At 44.8% G+C, this 25400-nt stretch overlaps 1 protein-coding gene across 2 annotated transcripts in view; it reads right to left on the bottom strand.

Annotated features, from left to right (window-relative positions):
* Nucleotides 1–16264, bottom strand: part of LOC128705315 (transmembrane protein 104 homolog) — a gene marked incomplete at its 3' end in the record, with an annotated part of 171237 nt that extends 154973 nt beyond the window's left edge. Inside the window, 1 exon segment of one of the 2 annotated variants that reach the window (XM_070095982.1) lies at nt 15825–16264. In XM_070095982.1, the coding sequence (XP_069952083.1) occupies nt 15825–15872 (48 nt within the window). 2 annotated transcript variants of the gene reach the window in all.
* Between the last annotated feature and the right edge of the window lie 9136 nt (nt 16265–25400).

The raw sequence follows: 25400 nt of genomic DNA, 5'->3' as shown, positions 1-25400 counted from the left end.
AGCAAGTTCCAGATCTTCGGGCCTTTTATGTGCGTAGCGTTGTTGCATAGTGAGAGTCTTACTCGAGGGATGTTGAAGAGTGCCTTATGCCTTGTATTGTGACTGTGCATTCTGTTGTAACTGTCGTGGAGTAGTTTTAGGGGAGGGTTTACAGTGGAGTTTAAAGTTCTGTATATGTAGTAGGCACAATAATAAGAGTGTATGTCTTGTATAGGTAAATGGGTGGTTTCTTGTACTCATTCGATAGAAAAAATGGAGTTCTAGCGAAATACAGTGGACCCCCGGTTAACGATTTTAATCCGTGCAAGAGGGGTAATTGTTATGCGAAATAATCGTTATGTGAATGAATTTTCCCCATAAGAAATAATGGAAATAAAATTAATCCGTGCAAGACACCCAAAAGTATGAAAAAAATTTTTTTTTACCACATGAAATGTTAATTTTAATACACACAAACTGAAAAAGGCATGCACACTTACATGACACTTACTTTTATTGAAGATCTGGTGATGATTGATGGGATGGGAGGAGGGGAGAGCATTATCTTCTTACTGTTTAGAAGGGGAATCCCCTTCCATTAGGACTTGAGGTAGCAAGTCCTTTTCTGGGGTTACTTCCCTTCTTCTTTTAATGCCACTAGGGCCAGCTTCAGAGTCACTGGACTTCTTTCGCACAAGATATCTGTCCATAGTGGCCTGTACCTCTCGTTCCTTTATGACTTGCCTAAAGTGTTTCACAACATTGTCAGTGTAATAATCACCAGCACGGCTTGCAATAGCTGTGTGAGGGTGATTTTCATCCATGAAGGTTTGCACTTCAAGCCACTTTGCACAGATTTCCTTAATCTTTGTAGTAGGCAACTTCTTCAATTTCTCTCTCCCCTCCTCTGAACCAGTTTCCCCAGGTCTGGCCTCTTGCTGTTGAAGTTGATCTATCAGCTCATCAGCGGTTAGTTCTTCATTGTCCTCCTCCACCAACTCTTCCACATCCTCCCCACTAACCTCCAACCCCAAGGACTTTCCCAATGCCACAATGGATTCCTCAACTGGCATAATCATCTCAGGGTTAGCCTCAAACCCTTCAAAATCCCTTTTGTCTACACATTCTGGCCACAGTTTCTTCCAAGCAGAGTTCAAGGTCCTCTTAGTCACTTCCTCCCAAGCCTTACCTATAAGGTTTACACAATTGAGGATATTAAAGTGATCTCTCCAAAACTCTCTTAGAGTCAGTTGAGTTTCTGAGGTCACTACAAAGCACCTTTCAAACAGAGCTTTTGTGTACAGTTTCTTGAAGTTGGAAATAACCTGCTGGTCCATGGGCTGCAGGAGAGGAGTGGTATTAGGAGGCAAAAACTTCACCTTAATGAAGCTCATGTCCCCATAAAGTCGCTCTGCCACATCTGTATGATGACCAGGGGCATTGTCTAACACCAGGAGGCACTTAAGTTCTAATTTCTTTTCAGTTAGGTAATCTTTCACATTGGGGGCAAATGCATGGTGTAACCAGTTATAGAAAAATTCCCTAGTGACCCATGCCTTACTGTTTGCCCTCCACAGCACACACAAATTATCCTTGAGGACATTCTTTTGCCTGAACGCTCTGGGAGTTTCAGAGTGATACACTAATAAAGGCTTCACTTTGCAATCACCAGTAGCATTGGCACACATGAGAAGAGTAAGCCTGTCTTTCATAGGCTTATGTCCTGGGAGTGCCTTTTCCTCCTGAGTAATGTAGGTCCTGCTTGGCATTTTCTTCCAGAACAGGCCTGTTTCATCACAATTAAACACTTGTTCAGGTTTCAGTCCTTCAGTTTCTATGTACTCCTTGAATTCCTGCACATATTTTTCAGCCGCTTTGTGGTCCGAACTGGCAGCCTCACCATGCCTTATCACACTATGGATGCCACTACGCTTCTTAAATCTCTCAAACCAACCTTTGCTGGCCTTAAATTCACTCACATCATCACTAGTTGCAGGCATTTTTTTAATTAAATCCTGATGCAACTTCCTAGCCTTTTCACATATGATCGCTTGAGAGACGCTATCTCCTGCTATCTGTTTTTCATTTATCCACACCAATAAGAGTCTCTCAACATCTTCCATCACTTGCGATCTTTGTTTCGAAAACACAGTTAAACCTTTGGCAAGAACAGCTTCCTTGATTGTCTTTCTGGTGCCCACAATAGTAGCGATGGTTGATTGGGGTTTCTTGTACAGCTTGACTAGGTCGGCTATACGCACTCCACTTTCATACTTATCAATGATCTCTTTCTTCATTTCTATAGTAATTCTCACCCTTATTGGTGTAGGGTTGGCACTAGAAGCTTTCTTGGGGCCCATGGTCACTTATTTTCCAGAAACAGCACCGAAAACACTGTAATAATACGAAATATTCCGAGTGTATGCTTGGATGTTACCGCGGAGGCTGGCTGGTAAACAATGGCACGGGCGGCACATGTGAGGCTGGCTGAGGGCGCACATTGGACGCGTCTCGGACGAAAATCGGTGAGCGGGTTTTTAATCGGTATGCGCGGCAAAAATTTTGCGATTAAAGTAAGCGGTATGCGAAATAATCGCTATGTGATGCCATCGTTATGCGGGGGTCCACTGTAGTTATGATTTTTGTTGACTAGTACACTGGAATTGGCCGAAAATAGGGCTCAAAGTGGGCAAAATCGCTGATGCGTAAACATCGTCAAGACCACTAAATTCGTGAGAGCATAATTCCATAAGTTTTCCATGAAATTTCATACTTTAGGTGTCATTATGATTGAGAAAAGATTCTCTATCATTTCATAAGAATTTTTTTTTTTTCGAAAAATTTCCGACCCTGAGAACAAGTTCAGGAGAGGGCCTGCTGGCCCTGAAAGGGTTAACATACAGTACCAGTACTTATAGTGTCCAAGAAGTAGCAACTATGACTACAATTGTCACACCTAAAATAGTGAGGTCTCTAATGTCCCACACCAAGGGTAACTAAGACCAATTTTTTTGTGTAGCCTAAGAAAGTAAAATTTGGTTGGTTTGTTCATCATCCATTATCCCTTTGTATTTTCTAAAATAAAAGTTTAAACAGAATAAACAAATTTTATGTTATCATGTGAATAACTAAATAGCTTTTATCTCAGCTGCCCTTAATTATGTTGTGATCACTAAATTTTGGCCTAGATATGAGAAAATGGGTCTGTGCAGTGGGTGTGCACAGTACAAAACAAAATCCTGCCCCATTCAGGGTATAATGGGAACAGCTAACCTCCGACCTTTTGTTTGGTTTAAAACTACTTTAAAGACATGTTCTACACTTGTTTTCATGACTTTCTTTGTGGTTAACAATATTTAATTGCATGTAAACTAAACATTGTATACTACACAAAGAAATAAAGTTGTTTTATTGGCTGTTTCTTGATATCAATTGATAGAATGGAAGAGACATATGTACATGTATCCCAGCTAAGTACAGAAAGTTGTTTAAATTAGGCAGACAATAGCTTGGTCAATCCCTGGTTGATTTTGTGCGACAACAGACCAAAGCTTTTACTAGCTGGTATAAATCAAGTGGTGTTGCTACTTTCGATGATCTCGTGCAGCTTATTCTGGTTGACAACCTGCTGAGTCTGTGGGACCAGAGGTTAGAGTCTTTCTGCAGGACTGTGACTTAACCACTGCATTGGAGGCAGCCAGGTTGACTGATACCTTTGAAACTAACTGCTCCTTGTCCGAGCGGTCCCATCTCTCTTTTCAACAGCCTGGCATGAGCAGAGATCGTCAACCTTGGAGGATGAAGTGCCAGCCAGAGGGAGAACGTCTACGTCAGCCAACTAAGTCAGCTGGTGAGCCATGCTACTCAACTTATGGTCCACCTGGTGAGAAACAAACCACTCGACAACAATATCCAGAGAGACACCAGCCAGAGTGACACCAGTTGCAATGCCAGCAGGGAATTAAAGGCAAGCTTGTTGTCTGCTTCCTCTGTAATAAAGTAGGTCACATCCATCCCAACTGCCCTCATAATATCCCTAGTAACATGTCCCTGAAAGAAGTAGAGAAAGGGATGGCCCCTTATTACTGTCAGAGTTGTATTTCCCTTCAGGAAGACTCAAAAACAACTGAAGTCAGAACCTTTAGAGATACTGGAGCATATTGCTCACTTATAAGAGAGGGAGTACTTCCCCTTTCCAAGAACACCTCCCTGCAATCCTCTGTTTTGCTGGAAGCATTTGGAGGAGCAATATTTTCTGTCCCCTTGCACAGAACTTATGTACAGTGCAAATATTACACTGGATACTTGACTGTGGGTGTATCAGAGGGATTCCCCATGAAAGATGCCATGTTATTACTGGGTAATAACATTACCACTGCTAGTGTATGTCCTGAACCCATAATGATTAATTCTTCTCTGGTGTTGGCCATAACTCAGGCAACATCCCAAGAGTTGTCTGGTGAAAATGCTGACCTATCCTTGGACGACTCTGATCTCGGAGCAGACAATTTGTTTTACGAGGAAAACTGGCCAGGGCCTCGTAAATTAAGTGAACAGACCCAGATCAAGCCTTCCTATTCCAGGGTTGCAGGATTGTTTCCATGCCCGAGGGACTGTCCTTCCGGGAGGAACAATGAAAGGACCCTTCTTTGAATTTCGCCATGGGCAAATCCTTTTCAGATCATCCGGTCAAGTATAAGCTTAAAAACAACTATTTGATCTGCACTGAGACTGGTAAGGAGATAGAGGGTCGGCAACTGTCAAACAGGTTAGTGGTTCCAACAAAGTTTAGACCTCAAATATTGAATATAGCACATAATACTTCATTAGGAGGTCACCTAGGAATTACTAAAACATTATATAGAATCACAAAGGAATTTTATTGGCCAAAATTAAGGCAGGATATGAAGAATCATATCTGGTGTTGCCAAGAATGTCAGCAAGTTGGGAAACCTGGACATTCCATTAAACCTGCACCTCTCCAGCCTATACCTGCTGATGGAGAACCTTTTGCAGAATTATAGATTGTGTAGGTTCACTACCTAGGTCAAAGTCTGGAAATCAGTACTTATTTACCATTATGGATAGAGTAACTAGATACCCTGAAGCAATTCTCATGTGCAGTATTAATACTAAATCTATTCTCAAGGCTTTAACCAGATTTATTTCTTGTTTTGGCACTTCTAAAACTATTTAAAGTGATCAAGGTACTAACTTCACTGCCAAAGCATTCCAGGAAGCATTAACTAGGTTAGGGATAATCCACAACTTATCCACTGCCTATCATCCTCAGTCCCAAGGCGCCTTGGAAAGATTCCATCAGACGTTACAAACCATGATGAGAACTTTTTGTATGGATTTTCCTACAGACTGGGATGAATCACTACCTTTGTTGCTGTTTTCAATAAGAGAAACTGTGCAGGAGTCTACCAGGTATAGTCCGTTTGAGCTGATCTTTGGGCACCATGTACGAGGTCCTCTTCGGGTGCTCAAAGAAGGATGGATGGGAGAAGACGTTAGCTCAACACTCTACAACCCGTCTTCAAGGTTGCAGGTGGCATGTCAGTTAGCCAAGGCTAACCTAAAGGCAGCTCAAAATAAGATGAAACAGAGGTATGACATCCAGGAGACAAGGTGTTGGTACAGGAACCTATACCTGGCCACACCCTGAAAGCTAGATTTACGGGACCTATGCAAATTGTAAGTAAATTATCTGATGTAAATTATGTGGTATCTCCCCTTGAAAAGACCTTGAAAACTAAAACTTACCACATTAATCAATTTTTCATACACCAGATAAAGTCCCAGTAATGACTCTGTCAATAAATAACAAAAAAGGCACAATACCGTGACTGGAACGATACACAAATAACCCGCACATAAGTGACTTTGTCAATGGTCCAAGTCGGACCGAAACGTCGTCGTAAGCTTCTCTCTTTTATGTGCGGGTTATTTGTGTAATGACTCTGTCCTCTACCTCTGAGGACGACTCTGACTCTTTGCACTCTATTTCTGAAATTAATGTCAAGCTTCCAAACTCTGTCCTCCTCAAGGACCCTAGCCCTTTAATGGTGGGGCTATCTGAAACTCAAGCAACAAGTTTAACTGTGCTTCTACAGTCATACCCTGATATTTTTTCGGATGTGCCGAAAAAATGTACATTAGGTTATCAAGATGTAGATGTGGGAAACTCTAAACCTATTAAACTCTCCCCCTACAGAGCTAATCCTGAAAAGCAGAAGCTACTTCAGCAGGAGGTAGAATTTCTGTTAGAGCATGGGTTAGTGGAGGAGCCATCTAGTCTATGGGTTTCACCGTGCATCCTTGTTAACCCGTAAACGGTCCGAACGTATACTATATACGTTTTTACCGCTAGTGCCCCAAACGTATACAGTGGACCCCCGGTTAACTAACTTTTTTCATTCCAGTAGTATGTTCAGGTGCCAGTACTAACCGAATTTTTTCCCATAAGGAATATTGTGAAGTAGATTAGTCCATTTCAGACCCCCAAACATACACGTACAAACGCACTTACATAAATACACTTACATAATTGGTCGCATTTGGAGGTGATCGTTAAGCGGGGGTCCACTGTATATACATTTTTTTTTGTCATACATTCAACATTGCCACGATAAGCCTGAGTCGCCTAGACAGGAGAGAATGGGTGTGCGCACTCACTGTGCGCCATATTAAAATAATTGGGGATGCCTGGGTACCATATGCTCTTTTTTCCTATTAAAAAAAAACTATTTTTTTTCTCTCAAAATAGTTGGGGCACTACGGGAGAGAACGTATATATACGTTTGGACCATTTACAGGTTAAAAAAGCTGATGGAGGATTTCGTATGTGTACAGACTACCATAAGGTGAATGAGGTCACAATCACAGATGCTTACCCTCTTCCTCGTCTAGATGACGTAATCGACTTTGTGGGTAAGGCTACTTTTGAGTCAAAGTTAGATCTCCTTAAACATTACTATCAGGCGAAGGAAATCTCTGCCTTCGTAATTCCAGGAGGTCATTATCAACATACAGTTACCCATACCAGTAACCCATACAGTTACCCACTTTGAAATGAGAAATTCCCCCTCTTCATTCCAGAAACTTATCCATCAGGCTATTAAAGGACTTGAAGGCACGGCAGCATACCTGGATGATATTGTAGTGGTGTCTGATACTTGGGATCAACACCTATTTAGACTTAAGGCTCTCTTTGAGACCTTTCAGAGTTCCCATTTAACTGTTAATTTATCTAAGTCTTCCTTTGGCCAGGCCACTGTTACTTTTCTAGGCCATGAAGTAGGTAGTGGTAAAGTTGCTCCTAAATTTGCTAAAGTTCTTGCCATTATAGATTATCCAGTTCCACATGATAGGAAATCTCTTCAACTTTTCCTAGGCATGATAGGATTTTACAGAAGATTCTGTAAAAATTTTTCAGATATTGTAGCATCTCTTACCTCTCTTGCCAGTCACAAAGTTCCCTTTATTTGGACCTCAGAAAGCCAAAATGCTTTCACTAAAGCAAAAAGATTATTGTGTACTGCACTCATTCTTTTGTCTCCAGACTTCTCCAAACCTTTCTCATTACAGGTTGATGCTTGAGTCTGGGGTTGGGGCAGTACTGTTGCAAAACAGGGATGAGGAGTTGCAGCCTGTAGCCTTCTTCTCACTGAAGCTCCAGTCGCACCAGAGGGCTTACTCTATCGAAAAAGAAGCCCTCTCACTGGTACTGGCTTTGGAGCACTTCGATTTTTACGTGGGCCAGACTTCACATGTGGTCACTGTCTATAGCGACCACAACCCTCTAGTATATCTCCAAGCCATGAAGAACCACAATACGAGGGTCATGAGATGGAGTCTACGACTGCAACCCTATTCTCTCAGAATATTACACATTGCAGGCAAAGAAAATAAGTTGGCAGACTCTTTATCAAAAGTCTAAAACTCATAATTATAATTACACCTACCATCCGACTTACGACCTGCTTGACTTACGACCACTTGACTTACGACCGTGTTTTTTATGCCAAATTTCTGGGAAATAAACAACTATTTGTGTTGTACACAGTGTTTATCCTAAACCTTACAGTATAAAATACAGTACTAACAGCATAAAAAGTAAAGTAAAACATGAAATACCAAAATAAAACAATAAAATAAAGTCATTACAAAAATGTTTTGTTGATATTCAGTAGTAAAGTTCGACTTACGACCCAAGCGTTTGAGGAGGGAAGGTGATCATTTCATAATACAGCTTCCTTCAACTCAGAAGAAATTTGCTCAGAAGAGATGCATCGTCTGTGCACAAACAAAACGACGGCAACAAAGACGCAAAGACACTCGGTTTATGTGTGAGGAATGTAAGGTGCCTCTGTGCATGGTGCCTTGTTTCAAGGAGTTCCACAAGCTCCAGCAGTTCTAAAACCATGTCCAGTGATTGTAAATATATGATAGAACATTAGTATTATACAAGATTTGTGCATGTTTATTGTAATAAACAACAGTACTCGCATATAATCTAGTGATACCAGTGAATAGCAGAATACAGTGTTGTAGTAGCAACTAACCAGTATTATAATGGTACTTAGTGGAGTGGAGTGACTTTCATTAGTTTCTTTTTCTTGAAATACGAGACGTTACTGTGAATTTCATATAACCTGTAGTTACCAGCGGTCGCAATATACACAACGAGAAGCAATTATTACTACAGAAAAAGCGTCCTTCCTCCAAAATTTGCACCAGTCAACTATAGTGATAATATAGCATTTATTGTGGTGGAGACGGAAAAACAAAAATAGAAAAGCCAGATACAGCGATTGATAAACAAAGAGGTCGACTGTACGTCATTGTAGGAGCTGCCAGATATCACCGGCTCTTCAACACGCAAGTTATACTTTTGTATCAGTCAAATCACATATTACTCGGGTAGATAATTTCCAGTAGATCCTTCATGTGTTAGCTCAAATCACCGACCAGTATGTTTTAAATAAGTGACCCACTGATCAGAGCAGATCGACTGGTCCGAACCCTTGACTGGTCCGAACCCGGGACTGGTTTCAAACAGTTTCGTTGGACAATAAAGCAGACTGTAAACGGATGGGTTTGTAGGCGCCCTTATAAACACAAACATTAAAAATCAGGAACGTGACGGTAAGCTGTCCAATATACAAAAAGAGTTAGAAACAGAAATACAAATAGCTAGAGCTTCATTTAAGGTTATTAATATAATATTCAAGAGGTTGCTAGTAGACTTGCAGTAAATCAACCATTCAAATCATTATGAAGCTGTGTGTAGTCTGTGGTCAGTCAAACAAACGGGCTACCACATGGATAAATTGTCATTTTTGTGGAAATTGGTGTCACGCCCCTTGTGCAGATATCCCAGAACTAGCTACAAGCAGTATTAAAACAGAGAAGTGTTTTTGGGTATGCCCAAATGAGGAAAATCTGTGGACTAAAATCACAAGGGTATTAAAAGAGGATAACATCAAAGCTGCTTTCATAGAAAACCTGGAAGCTTTCTACAACAGATGGGAACATAAAAAGTCCGGGCTGAATGGTACTGCCCTTGATACTGGCCATGTAGTCACAAACTGTAAGGCTGGAGGTGATGTCCTGGTAGTCAGTAAATGTGGGGCTGATAGTGCTGTTCTGGGAGACAGTAATGGTGAAGCTGGAGGTGCTGTCCTGGGAGACAGAAATGGTGAAGTTGGAGATATTGTCCTGGGAGACAGTAATGGTGAAGCTGGAGATTTTGTCCAGGTAGTCGGGAATTATACGCAGGAAGGAATACATATAAATGACCTCATAGAGGACAGGAGCCATAGTAGGGAAACAAGTGTAGTCAAAGATAAGATAAAACCAATATTGCAAACCAGAAATACCGCAGGAAATAGCAAACAAGAGGACTCCAATAGCAATAGTGAGGATAAATTACCAAAAACAACTGGTGGGAGCTCCATTGTTGGTGCTAAGGAGGATAGGAATAAGACAGGGAAACATGCACCAACAGGGAATACAGTCACAGAAACCCAAGGCAAATGGAAACCAAGCCTGTGCACATACTATGCACTTGGTATCTGCTGGCATGGGAAATCTGGAAAAACAGATGGGACATGCAACTATGACCACCCTAGAAAATGTCATGCCCATATGACAACAGGAAAATGCAAACTCCCTTCCTGTAAGCTTTTTCACCCTGAAATGTGTACCTCTTCAGTACAGGAAAGACTGTGCTATAACTTAAATTGCCAGGCATACCATCTAAAGGGGACAAAAAGATACAAAACATCCAGGCCATGGGAAAACCTGGGTAGCCACAGCCACTCAAGAGGGAGAGGTTTTTTAGTGCCAGGAAGGAAAAAAAACTGGCAGGAAATGGCAGAAATCGTACACCAAATCCAGTCATTCCTGGAGTGGAACCACAGTCGATGGCCTCCACTCCAAACCAACAGATACAGATACTAATGCCGGAAAAAAAATCCCCCCCCAGTACCAACAATACCACCAGTCCGATAACATTCTTCTTTGCAAATATACAGGGTCTAAAGCCAGCAATAAACAACAAAATACCTTTCATCCGTGGACTGCTTGCAGAGGCAAAGGCAATGTTCGCGGCTTTCACTGAGACCCACATAAAGGATCACTTGGACAACGAAATATGGATCCCAGGTTACAACCTATACAGATGTGACAGAGTGAACAGGCAAAAGGGGGGGGTTGGCCTGTACATTGCAGAGTCACTTGTTTGCACAGAACTGCTTAATGCCTCAAATGACGTAGTGGAAGTTTTAGCAGTAAAGGTCGAGAACCAAAACCTAGTCATTGTGGTAGTCTACAAGCCTCCGGATGCAACATCCCAGCAATTCCAGGAACAGCTGTTAAAAATTGACCACTGTCTGGAAAATCTTCCAGCTCCTGCACCCAACATCTTGCTCCTGGGGGATTTCAACTTAAGGCACCTAAAATGGAGGAATATAGCAAATAATATTGTTGCAGTAATAACACCAGGAGGCAGCTCTGATGAAAACTCACACTCACACGAGCTTTTAAATCTCTGCACAAAATTCAATTTAAACCAGCAAATAATAGAGCCTACTAGACTGGAGAATACACTAGACCTCATCTTCACTAACAATGATGATCTGATAAGAAATGTCACCATATCAAAAACAATATACTCAGATCACAACATAATTGAGGTTCAGACATGTATGCGTGGAGCCCCAGACCGACAAAATGAGACTAGTCACGAGGGAGCATTCACCAAATTCAACTTCAATAACAAAAACATAAAGTGGGACCAAGTAAACCAAGTCCTAACCGATATAAGCTGGGAAGATATACTAAGCAACACAGACCCAAACTTATGCCTAGAACAGATTAACTCGGTGGCACTCGATGTATGCACAAGGCTTATTCCTCTAAGAAAAAGGAGGAGTAGATGTAAAATAGAAAGAGACAGGCGCTCCCTTTACAGGCGACGGAAAAGAATAACAGAGCGGCTAAAAGAGGTCAATATATCAGAAATGCGCAGGGAGACACTGGTCAGAGAAATAGCAAGCATCGAACTTAAGCTAAAAGAATCCTTTAGGAGTCAGGAATCGCGGGAAGAACTAAAAGCCATAAATGAAATCGAAAGAAACCCAAAGTATTTCTTCTCCTATGCCAAATCAAAATCGAGAACAACGTCCAGTATTGGGCCCCTACTTAAACAAGATGGGTCCTACACAGATGACAGCAAGGAAATGAGTGAGCTACTCAAGTCCCAATATGACTCAGTTTTTAGCAAGCCGCTAACCAGACTGAGAGTCGAAGATCAAAATGAATTTTTTATGAGAGAGCCACAAAATTTGATTAACACAAGCCTATCCGATGTTATCCTGACGCCAAATGACTTCGAACAGGCGATAAATGACATGCCCATGCACTCTGCCCCAGGGCCAGACTCATGGAACTCTGTGTTCATCAAGAACTGCAAGAAGCCCCTATCACGAGCCTTTTCCATCCTATGGAGAGGGAGCATGGACACGGGGGTCGTCCCTCAGTTACTAAAAACAACAGACATAGCCCCACTCCACAAAGGGGGCAGTAAAGCAACAGCAAAGAACTACAGACCAATAGCACTAACATCCCATATCATAAAAATCTTTGAAAGGGTCCTAAGAAGCAAGATCACCACCCATCTAGAAACCCATCAGTTACACAACCCAGGGCAACATGGGTTTAGAACAGGTCGCTCCTGTCTGTCTCAACTACTGGATCACTACGACAAGGTCCTAAATGCACTAGAAGACAAAAAGAATGCAGATGTAATATATACAGACTTTGCAAAAGCCTTCGACAAGTGTGACCATGGCGTAATAGCGCACAAAATGCGCGCTAAAGGAATAACAGGAAAAGTTGGTCGATGGATCTATAATTTCCTCACTAACAGAACACAGAGAGTAGTCGTCAACAGAGTAAAGTCCGAGGCAGCTACGGTGAAAAGCTCTGTTCCACAAGGCACAGTACTAGCTCCCATCTTGTTCCTCATCCTCATATCCGACATAGACAAGGATGTCAGCCACAGCACCGTGTCTTCCTTTGCAGATGACACCCGAATCTGCATGACAGTGTCTTCCATTGCAGACACTGCAAGGCTCCAGGCGGACATCAACCAAATCTTTCAGTGGGCTGCAGAAAACAATATGAAGTTCAACGATGAGAAATTTCAATTACTCAGATATGGTAAACATGAGGAAATTAAATCTTCATCAGAGTACAAAACAAATTCTGGCCACAAAATAGAGCGAAACACCAACGTCAAAGACCTGGGAGTGATTATGTCGGAGGATCTCACCTTCAAGGACCATAACATTGTATCAATCGCATCTGCTAGAAAAATGACAGGATGGATAATGAGAACCTTCAAAACTAGGGAGGCCAAGCCCATGATGACACTCTTCAGGTCACTTGTTCTATCTAGGCTGGAATATTGCTGCACTCTAACAGCACCTTTCAAGGCAGGTGAAATTGCCGACCTAGAAAATGTACAGAGAACTTTCACGGCGCGCATAACGGAGATAAAACACCTCAATTACTGGGAGCGCTTGAGGTTTCTAAACCTGTATTCCCTGGAACGCAGGAGGGAGAGATACATGATTATATACACCTGGAAAATCCTAGAGGGACTAGTACCGAACTTGCACACGAAAATCACTCACTACGAAAGCAAAAGACTTGGCAGACGATGCACCATCCCCCCAATGAAAAGCAGGGGTGTCACTAGCACGTTAAGAGACCATACAATAAGTGTCAGGGGACCGAGACTGTTCAACTGCCTCCCAGCACACATAAGGGGGATTACCAACAGACCCCTGGCAGTCTTCAAGCTGGCACTGGACAAGCACCTAAAGTCAGTTCCTGATCAGCCGGGCTGTGGCTCGTACGTTGGTTTGCGTGCAGCCAGCAGCAACAGCCTGGTTGATCAGGCGCTGATCCACCAGGAGGCCTGGTCACAGACCGGGCCGCGGGGGCGTTGACCCCCGAAACTCTCTCCAGGTCCAGGTAAACAGTGGTAAACAATAATATGATAATAACTTTAGTGCAGTTATTGTGTTCAATACAGTGAGTTTATATATATACATTATATACAGTATTGGTCTCTCAGGCCCCAAATGTTAGTAGGAATAGAAAAAATTGGAAAAGAAAAGAAAAAACTTAAAAAACCGCTAAATAATGTAATGCGCGTATGTGGAATTCGTCGATGTTGCCGCCACCACATCATTTTTGACAAACTTCTTGGCACTGTATCTCAGTAAGTACTGATCAGAATTTTTTTTTTGTCTTATTACCTTCACAAAAATATGCTCTTTAATTCTGTAAGAAAAAATAATTTTTTTTTTTTTTTTCAAAATTTCTTGGACACTGGAGCACCACTTCAGATTTTGGCCTTGGACCCTGAAGGGGTTAATGGATAAATGAACATTTAAACCAGTTTTACCTTTATTGAAGATTCTTCTTGGCATATGGAAGATGGGGAGGAGGGAAGAGGAAGGAGAGTTTATTGTTTGGAAGGGGAATCCCCTTCCATAACAACTTCAGGTATCAAAGCCCTATCCGGTTTACTTCCCTTCTTAGTCTTTACTGGCACTAGGACCAGGTTGAGAGTCACTGGACTTCTCAAACATCCTGGCGAGCTCGGCCATACGTATGCCACTAGCGTATTTTTCTACAAGTTCTTTCTTGAATTCTATCGTGTTTCTCACCTTCTTTACCAACGGACTGGCACTCGGAACTTTCTTTGGCCCCATGGTGGCTTATTTAGCAGTCGCAAGCACAAAAAAAAATGTATTATTACAAAATGTTTCAGAAGAAAAAGCGGAGTTTGCTCACTGAATGAGTAACAATGGAAGACTTGTATGAGCGGCCGCATCCCACGGCCAGGCGGACGTCTCTGGTACGGATAATTTCCGAGCAGAATGTATGAAAATGGGGAAAATTTAACAGAAAAGTGGTCGAAAACTGAATTGTACGATAACTGGACCGGATGAAAACTGGGGTACCACTGTAGTTGACTCGTGGTGGTTAACCCGTAAACGGTCCAAGCAGATCTACGTTCACATGTGTAGTGCTCCAAAAGTAGATCTACGTTTTTTTACTTATTTTCAAATATAACAAAAAAAAGTAGATCAAAGTTTTTTTACACATTTTCAAATGTAAAAAAAACAAAAAGAAGATCTACTTTTTTACATACTTTCAAATGTTGAAAAAACGTATATACACGTTTGGACCGTTTACAGGCTAATATTTTACTGGAGTGAACCACAGGACCCCAAAGGAAATAAGCCACAATGACTGGCTTCGTTGGGTTATCCTGGAGTCATCCAGTTGGGTTAATGTTTTATGATATTTTTGTCATTTTAGGTGTCTGCATATTAGTGCATATATACGGGGAAGCGATAAACCACTAGGATCGTACAACACCTGAGTTTGTTGGATCAAGAGCCTCTCACCAGTTGTGTCCACACTGAGTCGTGGGGCTCAGACAGCGATGCTGCAACATGTATGAACATGTATATTATTATTATATTCAGAGGAGAGTGCCAAAGTGGTATGGGGCATACTGCACCATGAAACATTACTTTCAGTACATTAATGGTATAAATGAAGGAGACACATGTGCAACAAGTGTCTGTGGCATCACTAAAGATAAGAAACTGCTGCAAGTAAGTTTATTCAGGTATACACAAATACAGTCACACAAATTATCATACATAGCAACATAAATATGTACAGAACCTGGGATAACCTGAAAAAGTCAAATAAAGTGACTTATTTCCACTGGTGTCCTTTAGTTCATGTATGACAGCTGTAACATTATTATTGTAATAAAGTTGATAGAATTACCGACAATATGTAAAGTAAAAGGACACAAGTGCAACTAATGTGACATTTTGTTGTGGCAACGTTTCGCTCTCCAGGAGCTTTATCAAGCCATTGGCTTGATAAAGCTCCTGGAGAGCGAAACGTTGCCACAATAAAATGTCACATTAGTTGCACTTGTGTCCTTTAACATTATTATTATAATCATGGGGGAGCGCTAAACCCGTAGGATTATACAGCGCATGTGGGGGGATGGGAGGCGTTTAGGCTCAATTCAGGGAACCAGAGCTCAGATCCAATTCCCTAGATCAAGAGCCCCTGACCAGCATGAAGGAACCTCCCTGGAGGTGACAGCTGTAACAGCTGCTGTGGGTTGCCCTCGCACCTCACGACTCATGACCACCAGGAAAACATTTTGTACAACATTTTTAATTGATAAAAACTCAGGAGAATACGAGTAGGTTAATAAATCTTACCTGAGGTGAGTATTGTTCTCCCGGGTGTAGGCCTACTGAGTTAGGCATGATGGATGTACACTAGGCCTGTCAGCCCACCATGCTCAACACTGTCAGCCAGACGTCTTATAACACTCTCAACACTAACGTACTTCACTCTTACAGTTGTGTTAACCAATGTTTGTTATATCAGTAGTGAGAGCAGCAGCAGCAGCCACATCCCACTTAACTCTCCAACCAACAAACACTATAATAGACACATAGATCTATCAACCACTACAATAAACATTATATTAAACTCCTCCACAACACTCCTCACCTATTATTTAGCAGTTTAATACGGTTTATATATTTATTTCACTTGTATTATGTTTATTAATTATATAAGTGTAGTAAGTAAAAATGTTACTGACGTATGGAAGAATAAAACTTCTTTTATGTCGAAGACTCAACAGCTGACACAGATGTAAACAATGATAGAAGCCTCGTCTTGCGTCCCACCACTACCACCAGCTGTCTTACTACCACAACCACCTGTCTTACTACCACAACCACCTGTCTTACTACCACAACCACCTGTCTTACTACCACAACCACCTGTCTTACTACCACAACCAGCTGTTTTACTACCACAACCACCTGTCTTACTACCACAACCACCTGTCTTACTACCACAACCACCTGTCTTACTACCACAACCACCTGTCTTACTACCACAACCACCTGTCTTACTACCACAACCAGCTGTTTTACTACCACAACCAGCTGTCTTACTACCACAACCACCTGTCTTACTACCACAACCACCTGTCTTACTACCACAACCACCTGTCTTACTACCACAACCACCTGTCTTACCACCACAACCACCTGTCTTACTACCACCACCAGCTGTCTTACTACCACAACCACCTGTCTTACCACCACAACCAGCTGTCTTACTACCACAACCACCTGTCTTACTACCACAACCACCTGTCTTATTACCACAACCACCTGTCTTACTACCACAACCACCTGTCTTACTACCACAACCAGCTGTCTTACCACCACCACCAACTGTCTTACTACCACAACCAGCTGTTTTACCACCACCACCAGCTGTCTTACTACCACCACCTGTCTTACCACCACCATCAGCTGTCTTACCACCACCACCTGTCTTACCACCACCTGTCTTACCACCACCTGTCTTACCACCACCATCAGCTGTCTTACTACCACAACCACCTGTCTTACCACTACCACCAGCTGTCTTACTACCACCACCACCTGTCTTGCTACCACAACCAGCTGTCTTACTACCACCACCAGCTGTCTTACTACCACAACCAGCTGTCTTACTACCACCACCAGCTGTCTTACTACCACAACCAGCTGTCTTACTACCACAACCAGCTGTCTTACTACCACAACCAACTGTTTTACCACCACCACCAGCTGTCTTACTACCACAACCAGCTGTCTTACTACCACAACCAGCTGTTTTACCACCACCACCACCAGCTGTCTTACTACCACAACCAGCTGTCTTACTACCACAACCAGCTGTCTTACCACCACAACCAGCTGTCTTACTACCACAACCAGCTGTCTTACTACCACAACCAGCTGTCTTACTACCACAACCAGCTGTCTTACCACGACAACCAGCTGTCTTACCACCACAACCAGCTGTCTTACCACCACAACCAGTTGTCTTACTACCACCAGCTGTCTTACTACCACAACCACCTGTCTTACCACCACCACCAGCTGTCTTACTACCACCACCAGCTGTCTTACTACCACAACCAGCTGTCTTACTACCACCACCAGCTGTCTTACTACCACAACCAGCTGTCTTACTACCACCATCAGCTGTCTTACTACCACCACCTGTCTTACTACCACCACCACCTGTCTTACCACCACAACCAGCTGTCTTACCACCACAACCAGCTGTCTTACTACCACCAGCTGTCTTACCACCACCAGATGTCTTACCACCACCACCTGTCTTACCATCACCACCACCTGTCTTACCACCACCACAGCTGTTTTACCACCACCACCAGCTGTCTTACTACCACAACCAGCAGTCTTACCATCACCACCTGTCTTACCACCACAACCAGCTGTCTTACCATCACCAGCTGTCTTACATCCACCACCTGTCTTACTACCACCACCAGCTGTCTTACCATCACTAGATGTCTTAACACCAGATGTCTTACCATAACCACCACCTGTCTTACAACCACCATCAGCTGTCTTACTACCACAACCAGCTGTCTTACCATCACCACCAGCTGTCTTACTACCACCAGCTGTCTTACCACCAACAGATGTCTTACCACCGCCACCTGTCTTACCATCACCACCACCTGTCTTACCACCACCACCAGCTGTTTTACCACCACCACCACCTGCCTTACTACCAGCACCACCTGTCTTACTACCACCACCACCTGTCTTACCACCACAACCAGCTGTCTTACTGCCACCACCAGCTGTCTTACTACCACAACCAGCTATCTTACCACCACCTATCTTACCACCACCTGTCTTACTACCACCACCTGTCTTACTACCACAATCAGCTGTCTTACCACCACAACCAGCTATCTTACCACCAACACCTGTCTTACCACCACAACCAGCTGTCTTACCACCACAACCAGCTGTCTTACCACCACCACCTGTCATCACCAGTATCAGCTGTCTTACCACCACCACCACCACCACCACCAGCTGTCTTACCATTACCACCAGCTGTCTTATCACCACCACCTGTCTTACCATCACATCCAGCTGTCTTACCACCACCACCTGTCTTACCACCACCATCAGCTGTCTTACTACAACAACCAGCTGTCTTACCATCACCACCAGCTGTCTTACTACCACCAGCTGTCTTACCACCACCAGATGTCTTACCACCGCCACCTGTCTTACCATCACCACCACCTGTCTTACCACCACCACCAGCTGTTTTACCACCACCACCAGCTGTCTTACTACCACAACCAGCTGTCTTACTACCACCAGCTGTCTTACTACCACAACCAGCTGTCTTACTACCACCAGCTGTCTTACTACCACAACCAGCTGTCTTACTACCACCACCTGTCTTACTACCACCACCAGCTGTCTTACCACCACAACCAGCTGTCTTACTACCACCACCAGCTGTCTTACTACCACAACCAGCTGTCTTACTACCACAACCAGCTATCTTACCACTACCTATCTTACCACCACCTGTCTTACTACCACCACCTGTCTTACTACCACAACCAGCTGTCTTACCACCACAAGCAGCTGTCTTACCACCACCACCTGTCTTACCACCACAACCAACTGTCTTACCACCACAACCAGCTGTCTTACCACCACCACCTGTCATCACCAGTATCAGCTGTCTTACCACCACCACCACCACCAGCTGTCTTACCATTACCACCAGCTGTCTTACCACCACCACCTGTCTTACCACCACATCCAGCTGTCTTACCACCACCACCACCTGTCTTACCACAACTGGAGTTTACCTGGAGAGAGTTTCGGGGGTCAACGCCCCCGCGGCCCGGTCTGTGACCAGGCCTCCTGGTGGATCAGCGCCTGATCAACCAGGCTGTTGCTGCTGGCTGCACGCAAACCAACGTACGAGCCACAGCCCGGCTGATCAGGAACTGACTTTAGGTGCTTGTCCAGTGCCAGCTTGAAGACTGCCAGGGGTCTGTTGGTAATCCCCCTTATGTGTGCTGGGAGGCAGTTGAACAGTCTCGGGCCCCTGACACTTATTGTATGGTCTCTTAACGTGCTAGTGACACCCCTGCTTTTCATTGGGGGGATGGTGCATCGTCTGCCAAGTCTTTTGCTTTCGTAGTGAGTGATTTTCGTGTGCAAGTTCGGTACTAGTCCCTCTAGGATTTTCCAGGTGTATATAATCATGTATCTCTCCCTCCTGCGTTCCAGGGAATACAGGTTTAGAAACCTCAAGCGCTCCCAGTAATTGAGGTGTTTTATCTCCGTTATGCGCGCCGTGAAAGTTCTCTGTACATTTTCTAGGTCGGCAATTTCACCTGCCTTGCTGTTAGAGTGCAGCAATATTCCAGCCTAGATAGAACAAGTGACCTGAAGAGTGTCATCATGGGCTTGGCCTCCCTAGTTTTGAAGGTTCTCATTATCCATCCTGTCATTTTTCTAGCAGATGCGATTGATACAATGTTATGGTCCTTGAAGGTGAGATCCTCCGACATAATCACTCCCAGGTCTTTGACGTTGGTGTTTCGCTCTATTTTGTGGCCAGAATTTGTTTTGTACTCTGATGAAGATTTAATTTCCTCATGTTTACCATATCTGAGTAATTGAAATTTCTCATCGTTGAACTTCATATTGTTTTCTGCAGCCCACTGAAAGATTTGGTTGATGTCCGCCTGGAGCCTTGCAGTGTCTGCAATGGAAGACACTGTCATGCAGATTCGGGTGTCATCTGCAAAGGAAGACACGGTGCTGTGGCTGACATCCTTGTCTGTGTCGGATATGAGGATGAGGAACAAGATGGGAGCTAGTACTGTGCCTTGTGGAACAGAGCTTTTCACCGTAGCTGCCTCGGACTTTACTCTGTTGACGACTACTCTCTGTGTTCTGTTAGTGAGGAAATTATAGATCCATCGACCGACTTTTCCTGTTATTCCTTTAGCGCGCATTTTGTGCGCTATTACGCCATGGTCACACTTGTCGAAGGCTTTTGCAAAGTCTGTATATATTACATCTGCATTCTTTTTGTCTTCTAGTGCATTTAGGACCTTGTCGTAGTGATCCAGTAGTTGAGACAGACAGGAGCGACCTGTTCTAAACCCATGTTGCCCTGGGTTGTGTAACTGATGGGTTTCTAGATGGGCGGTGATCTTGCTTCTTAGGACCCTTTCAAAGATTTTTATGATATGGGATGTTAGTGCTATTGGTCTGTAGTTCTTTGCTGTTGCTTTACTGCCCCCTTTGTGGAGTGGGGCTATGTCTGTTGTTTTTAGTAACTGAGGGACGACCCCCGTGTCCATGCTCCCTCTCCATAGGATGGAAAAGGCTCGTGATAGGGGCTTCTTGCAGTTCTTGATGAACACAGAGTTCCATGAGTCTGGCCCTGGGGCAGAGTGCATGGGCATGTCATTTATCGCCTGTTCGAAGTCATTTGGCGTCAGGATAACATCGGATAGGCTTGTGTTAATCAAATTTTGTGGCTCTCTCATAAAAAATTCATTTTGATCTTCGACTCTCAGTCTGGTTAGCGGCTTGCTAAAAACTGAGTCATATTGGGACTTGAGTAGCTCACTCATTTCCTTGCTGTCATCTGTGTAGGACCCATCTTGTTTAAGTAGGGGCCCAATACTGGGCGTTGTTCTCGATTTTGATTTGGCATAGGAGAAGAAATACTTTGGGTTTCTTTCGATTTCATTTATAGCTTTTAGTTCTTCCCGCGATTCCTGACTCCTAAAGGATTCTTTTAGCTTAAGTTCGATGCTTGCTATTTCTCTGACCAGTGTCTCCCTGCGCATTTCAGATATATTGACCTCTTTTAGCCGCTCTGTTATTCTTTTCCGTCGCCTGTAAAGGGAGCGCCTGTCTCTTTCTATTTTACATCTACTCCTCCTTTTTCTTAGAGGAATAAGCCTTGTGCATACATCGAGTGCCACCAGCTGTCTTACCACCACCACCTGTCTTACCACCACCAATAGCTGTCTTACCACCACCTATCTTACCACCACCACCAGCAGTCTTACCACCACCACCAGCTGTCTTACTATCACCACCAGCTGTCTTACCACCACCAGCTGTGTTACCACCAGCAGCTGTCTTACCATCACCATCAGCTGTCTTTCCACCACCACTACTTGTCTTACCACCACCACCAGCTGTCTTACCATCACCAGCTGTCTTACCACCACCACCTGTCTTACCACCAATGGAAATAAGTCACTCTGTCTGACTTTTTTGGGTTATCCCAGGTTCTCTACACATATGCTGCTATGTATGATAATTCTATGTAACTGTATTTGTGTATACCTGAATAAACTTACTTACTTACTTACTTACTTACTTACTTACCACCACAACCAGCTATCTTACCACCACCTGTCTTACCATCACCACCAGCTGTCTTACCACCACTGCCAGCTGTCTTACCGTCACCACCAGCTGTCTTACCACCACCAGCTGCCTTACCATTACCTCCAGCTGCCTTACCATCACCACCAGCTGTCTTACAATCACCATCAGCTGTCTTACCATCACCAGCTGTCTTACCACCACCACCTGTCTTACCACCACCACCAGCTGTCTTACCATCACCAGCTGTCTTACCGCCACCAGCTGTCTTACCAACATAATCAGCTGTCTCTCCACAACCACCAACTGTCTTACCGCCACCACCAGCTGTCTTGCCATCACCACCAGCTGTCTTGCCACCACCAGCTGTCTTACCACCACCACCAGCTGTCTTACCATCACCCCTAGCTGTCTTACCACCACCACCAGCTGTCTTACCACCACCACCAGCTGTCTTACCATCACCAGCTGTCTTACCGCCACCAGCTGTCTTACCAACATAATCAGCTGTCTCTCCACAACCACCAACTGTCTTACCGCCACCACCAGCTGTCTTGCCATCACCACCAGCTGTCTTGCCACCACCAGCTGTCTTACCACCACCACCAGCTGTCTTACCATCACCCCTAGCTGTCTTACCACCACCACCAGCTGTCTTACCACCACCACCAGCTGTCTTACCATCATCAGCTGTCTTTCCACCACCACCAGCTGTCTTACCATCACGACCAGCTGTCTTACCATCACCACCAGCTGTCTTACCATCACCACCAGCTGTCTTACCATCACCATCAGCTGTCTTACCTCCACCACCAACAGCTGTCTTACCACCACCACCAGCTGTCTTACCACTACCACCAACTGTCTTACCATCACCACCAGCTGTCTTACCATCACCACCAGCTGTCTTACCATCACCACCAGCTGTCTTACCATCACCACCAGCTGTCTTACCACCACCAGCTGTCTTACCACTACCACCAGCTGTCTTACCACCACCATCAGCTGTCTTGCCACCACAACCAGCTGTCTTACCACCACCACCACCTATCTTACCATCACCACCTGTCTTACCATCACCACCAGCTGTCTTACTACCACCAGCTGTCTTACCATCATCAGCCGTCTTTCCACCACCAGCTGTCTTACCATCAGCTGTCTTTCTACACCATCTGTCTTACCATCACCAGCTATCTTACTACCACCATCAGCTGTCTTTCCACCACCACCAGCTGTCTTACCATCACCACCAGCTGTCTTACCATCACCACCAGCTCTCTTACCACCACCACCACCAGCTGTCTTATCACCGCCACCAGCTGTTTTACCACCACCAACTGTCTTACCATCACCACCAGCTGTCTTACCATCACCACCAACTATCTTACCATCACCACCAGCTCTCTTACCACCACCACCCGAAGCTGTCTTACCACCACCACCAGCTGTCTTACCATCACCACCAGCTGTCTTGCCATCACCACCAACTCTCTTACCACCACAACCCGAAGCTGTCTTACCACCACCACCAGCTGTCCTACCAGTACCAACAACTATGTTACCACCACCAGCTGTGTTGTAACCACAGTCACCAGCTGTGTTACCACCCCCTTGAGGGAGGGTCCTTGACACTGAGGAGGAGCTTTTGATCTAGGGAACTGGATCGGTGCTCTGGTTCCCTGAATTGAGGCTGAATACATTCCATAACCCCCACCCCCTTGTGCTGTATTATCCTACGGTTTTAGAGCTCTCCATGAATACACTACTAATAATAACGTGTTACCACCACCAGTAGTAACCACCACCAGGGGATAACCTCCGGGTGTCACCACTACCAGGTATCACCACCAACAAGTGTCACTACCACCAGGTATCACCACTACCAGGAGTCACCATGACCAGGAGTCACCATCACCAAGAGTCACTACCACCAGGACTCACCACCAGGGGTCACCACCACCAGGAGCCACCGCCACCAGGAGTCACCACCATCAGGAGTCACCACCACCAGGAGTCACCACCACCAGGGTGGCGGTCACCGCCAGGGGTCACCAAGTATCACCACCAGGCTCTGGTGGCCTGGTGGTTAACGCTCTCGCTTCACACGGCGAGGGTCTGGGTTCGATTCCCAGCCAGAGTAGAAACATTGGACGTGTTTCTTTCCACCTGTTGTCTATGTTCCCCATCAGTAAAATGGGTACCTGGGTGTTAGTCGACTGGTGTGGGTCGCATCCTGGGACACTGACCTAAGGAGGCCTGGTCACAGACCGGGCCGCGGGGGCGTTGACCCCCGGAACTCTCTCCAGATAAACTCCAGATAAACCACCAGACCGGGCCTCGGGGGTGTTGACCCCCAAAACCCTCTCCAGGTAAACCAACAGGGATCACCAAGTGTCATCACCACCAGGGGTCACTACCAGGAGTCACCACCACCAGGGTTCACCACCAGGGTTCACCACCAGGGGTCACCACCAGTGGTCACCGCCAGTGGTCACCACCAAGTGTCACCACCACCAGGTGTCACCACCGCCACCAGGGGTCACCACTACTAGGAGTCACCACCACCAGGGTTCACCACCAGGGGTCACCACCAGTGGTCACCGCCAGTGGTCACCACCAAGTGTCACCACCACCAGGTGTCACCACCGCCATCAGGGGTCACCACTACTAGGAGTCACCACCACCAGGGGTCACCAGTTCTTTGGCCCCTCAAGGGAGGGTCCTTGACGCTGGTGAGGGGCTCTTGTTCTAGGGAACTGAATCTCTGCTCCAATTCCCTGAATTAAGCCTAAATACCTTCCACATCCCCCCCCCCACATGCGCTGCATAATCCTACGGCTTCAGCGTTCCGTCTATGGCAAAGACAGGTCGAATTCCATGGATACCTGTAGTATACCTGGAGGAGGTTTTGGGGGTCAAAGCCTCCGCGGCCCAGTCCGTGATCAGGCCTCGTGGTGGATCAGGACCTGATCAACCAGGTTGTTACTGCTGGCCGCACGTAATCCGACGTACGAACCACAGCCCAGCTGGTCAGATACTGACTTAGGTGCCTGTCCAGCTCCTTGTTTAAGACAGCCAAGGGTCTATTGGTATATGTGCTGGGAGGCAGTTGAGCAGTCTTGGGCCCCTGACACTTATTGTGTTGTCTCTTAGCGTACTCGTGGTGCCCCTGCTTTTTACTGGGGATGTGTTGCACCACCTGCAGAGTCTTTTGCTTTCGTATGGAGTGATTTCTGTGTGCAGATTTGGGACCAGTCCCTCTAGGATTTTCCAAGTATATTATGATGTATCTTTCCTGCATTTCAGGGTGTGCAAATCAGGGGTCTACAGTCGTTCCCAGTAATTTAAGTGCTTGATGGTACTAATATGTGCAATAAAAGTTCTCTGTATATTCTCAAGGTCTGCAATTTCGCCTGCCTTGAAAGGGGCAGTTAGTGTACAGCAATGTTCCAGCCTAGAGAGAACAAGCGATTTGAAGAGAATCATCACTGTCTTGGCATTTCGAGT

This window comes from Cherax quadricarinatus, chromosome 52 (genome assembly GCF_038502225.1).
Source record: "Cherax quadricarinatus isolate ZL_2023a chromosome 52, ASM3850222v1, whole genome shotgun sequence".
NCBI classification, from domain to species: Eukaryota; Metazoa; Arthropoda; class Malacostraca; order Decapoda; family Parastacidae; genus Cherax; species Cherax quadricarinatus.
Note: the sequence above shows the minus strand (reverse complement) of the source record. Positions and strands in the feature narration are given on the sequence as shown.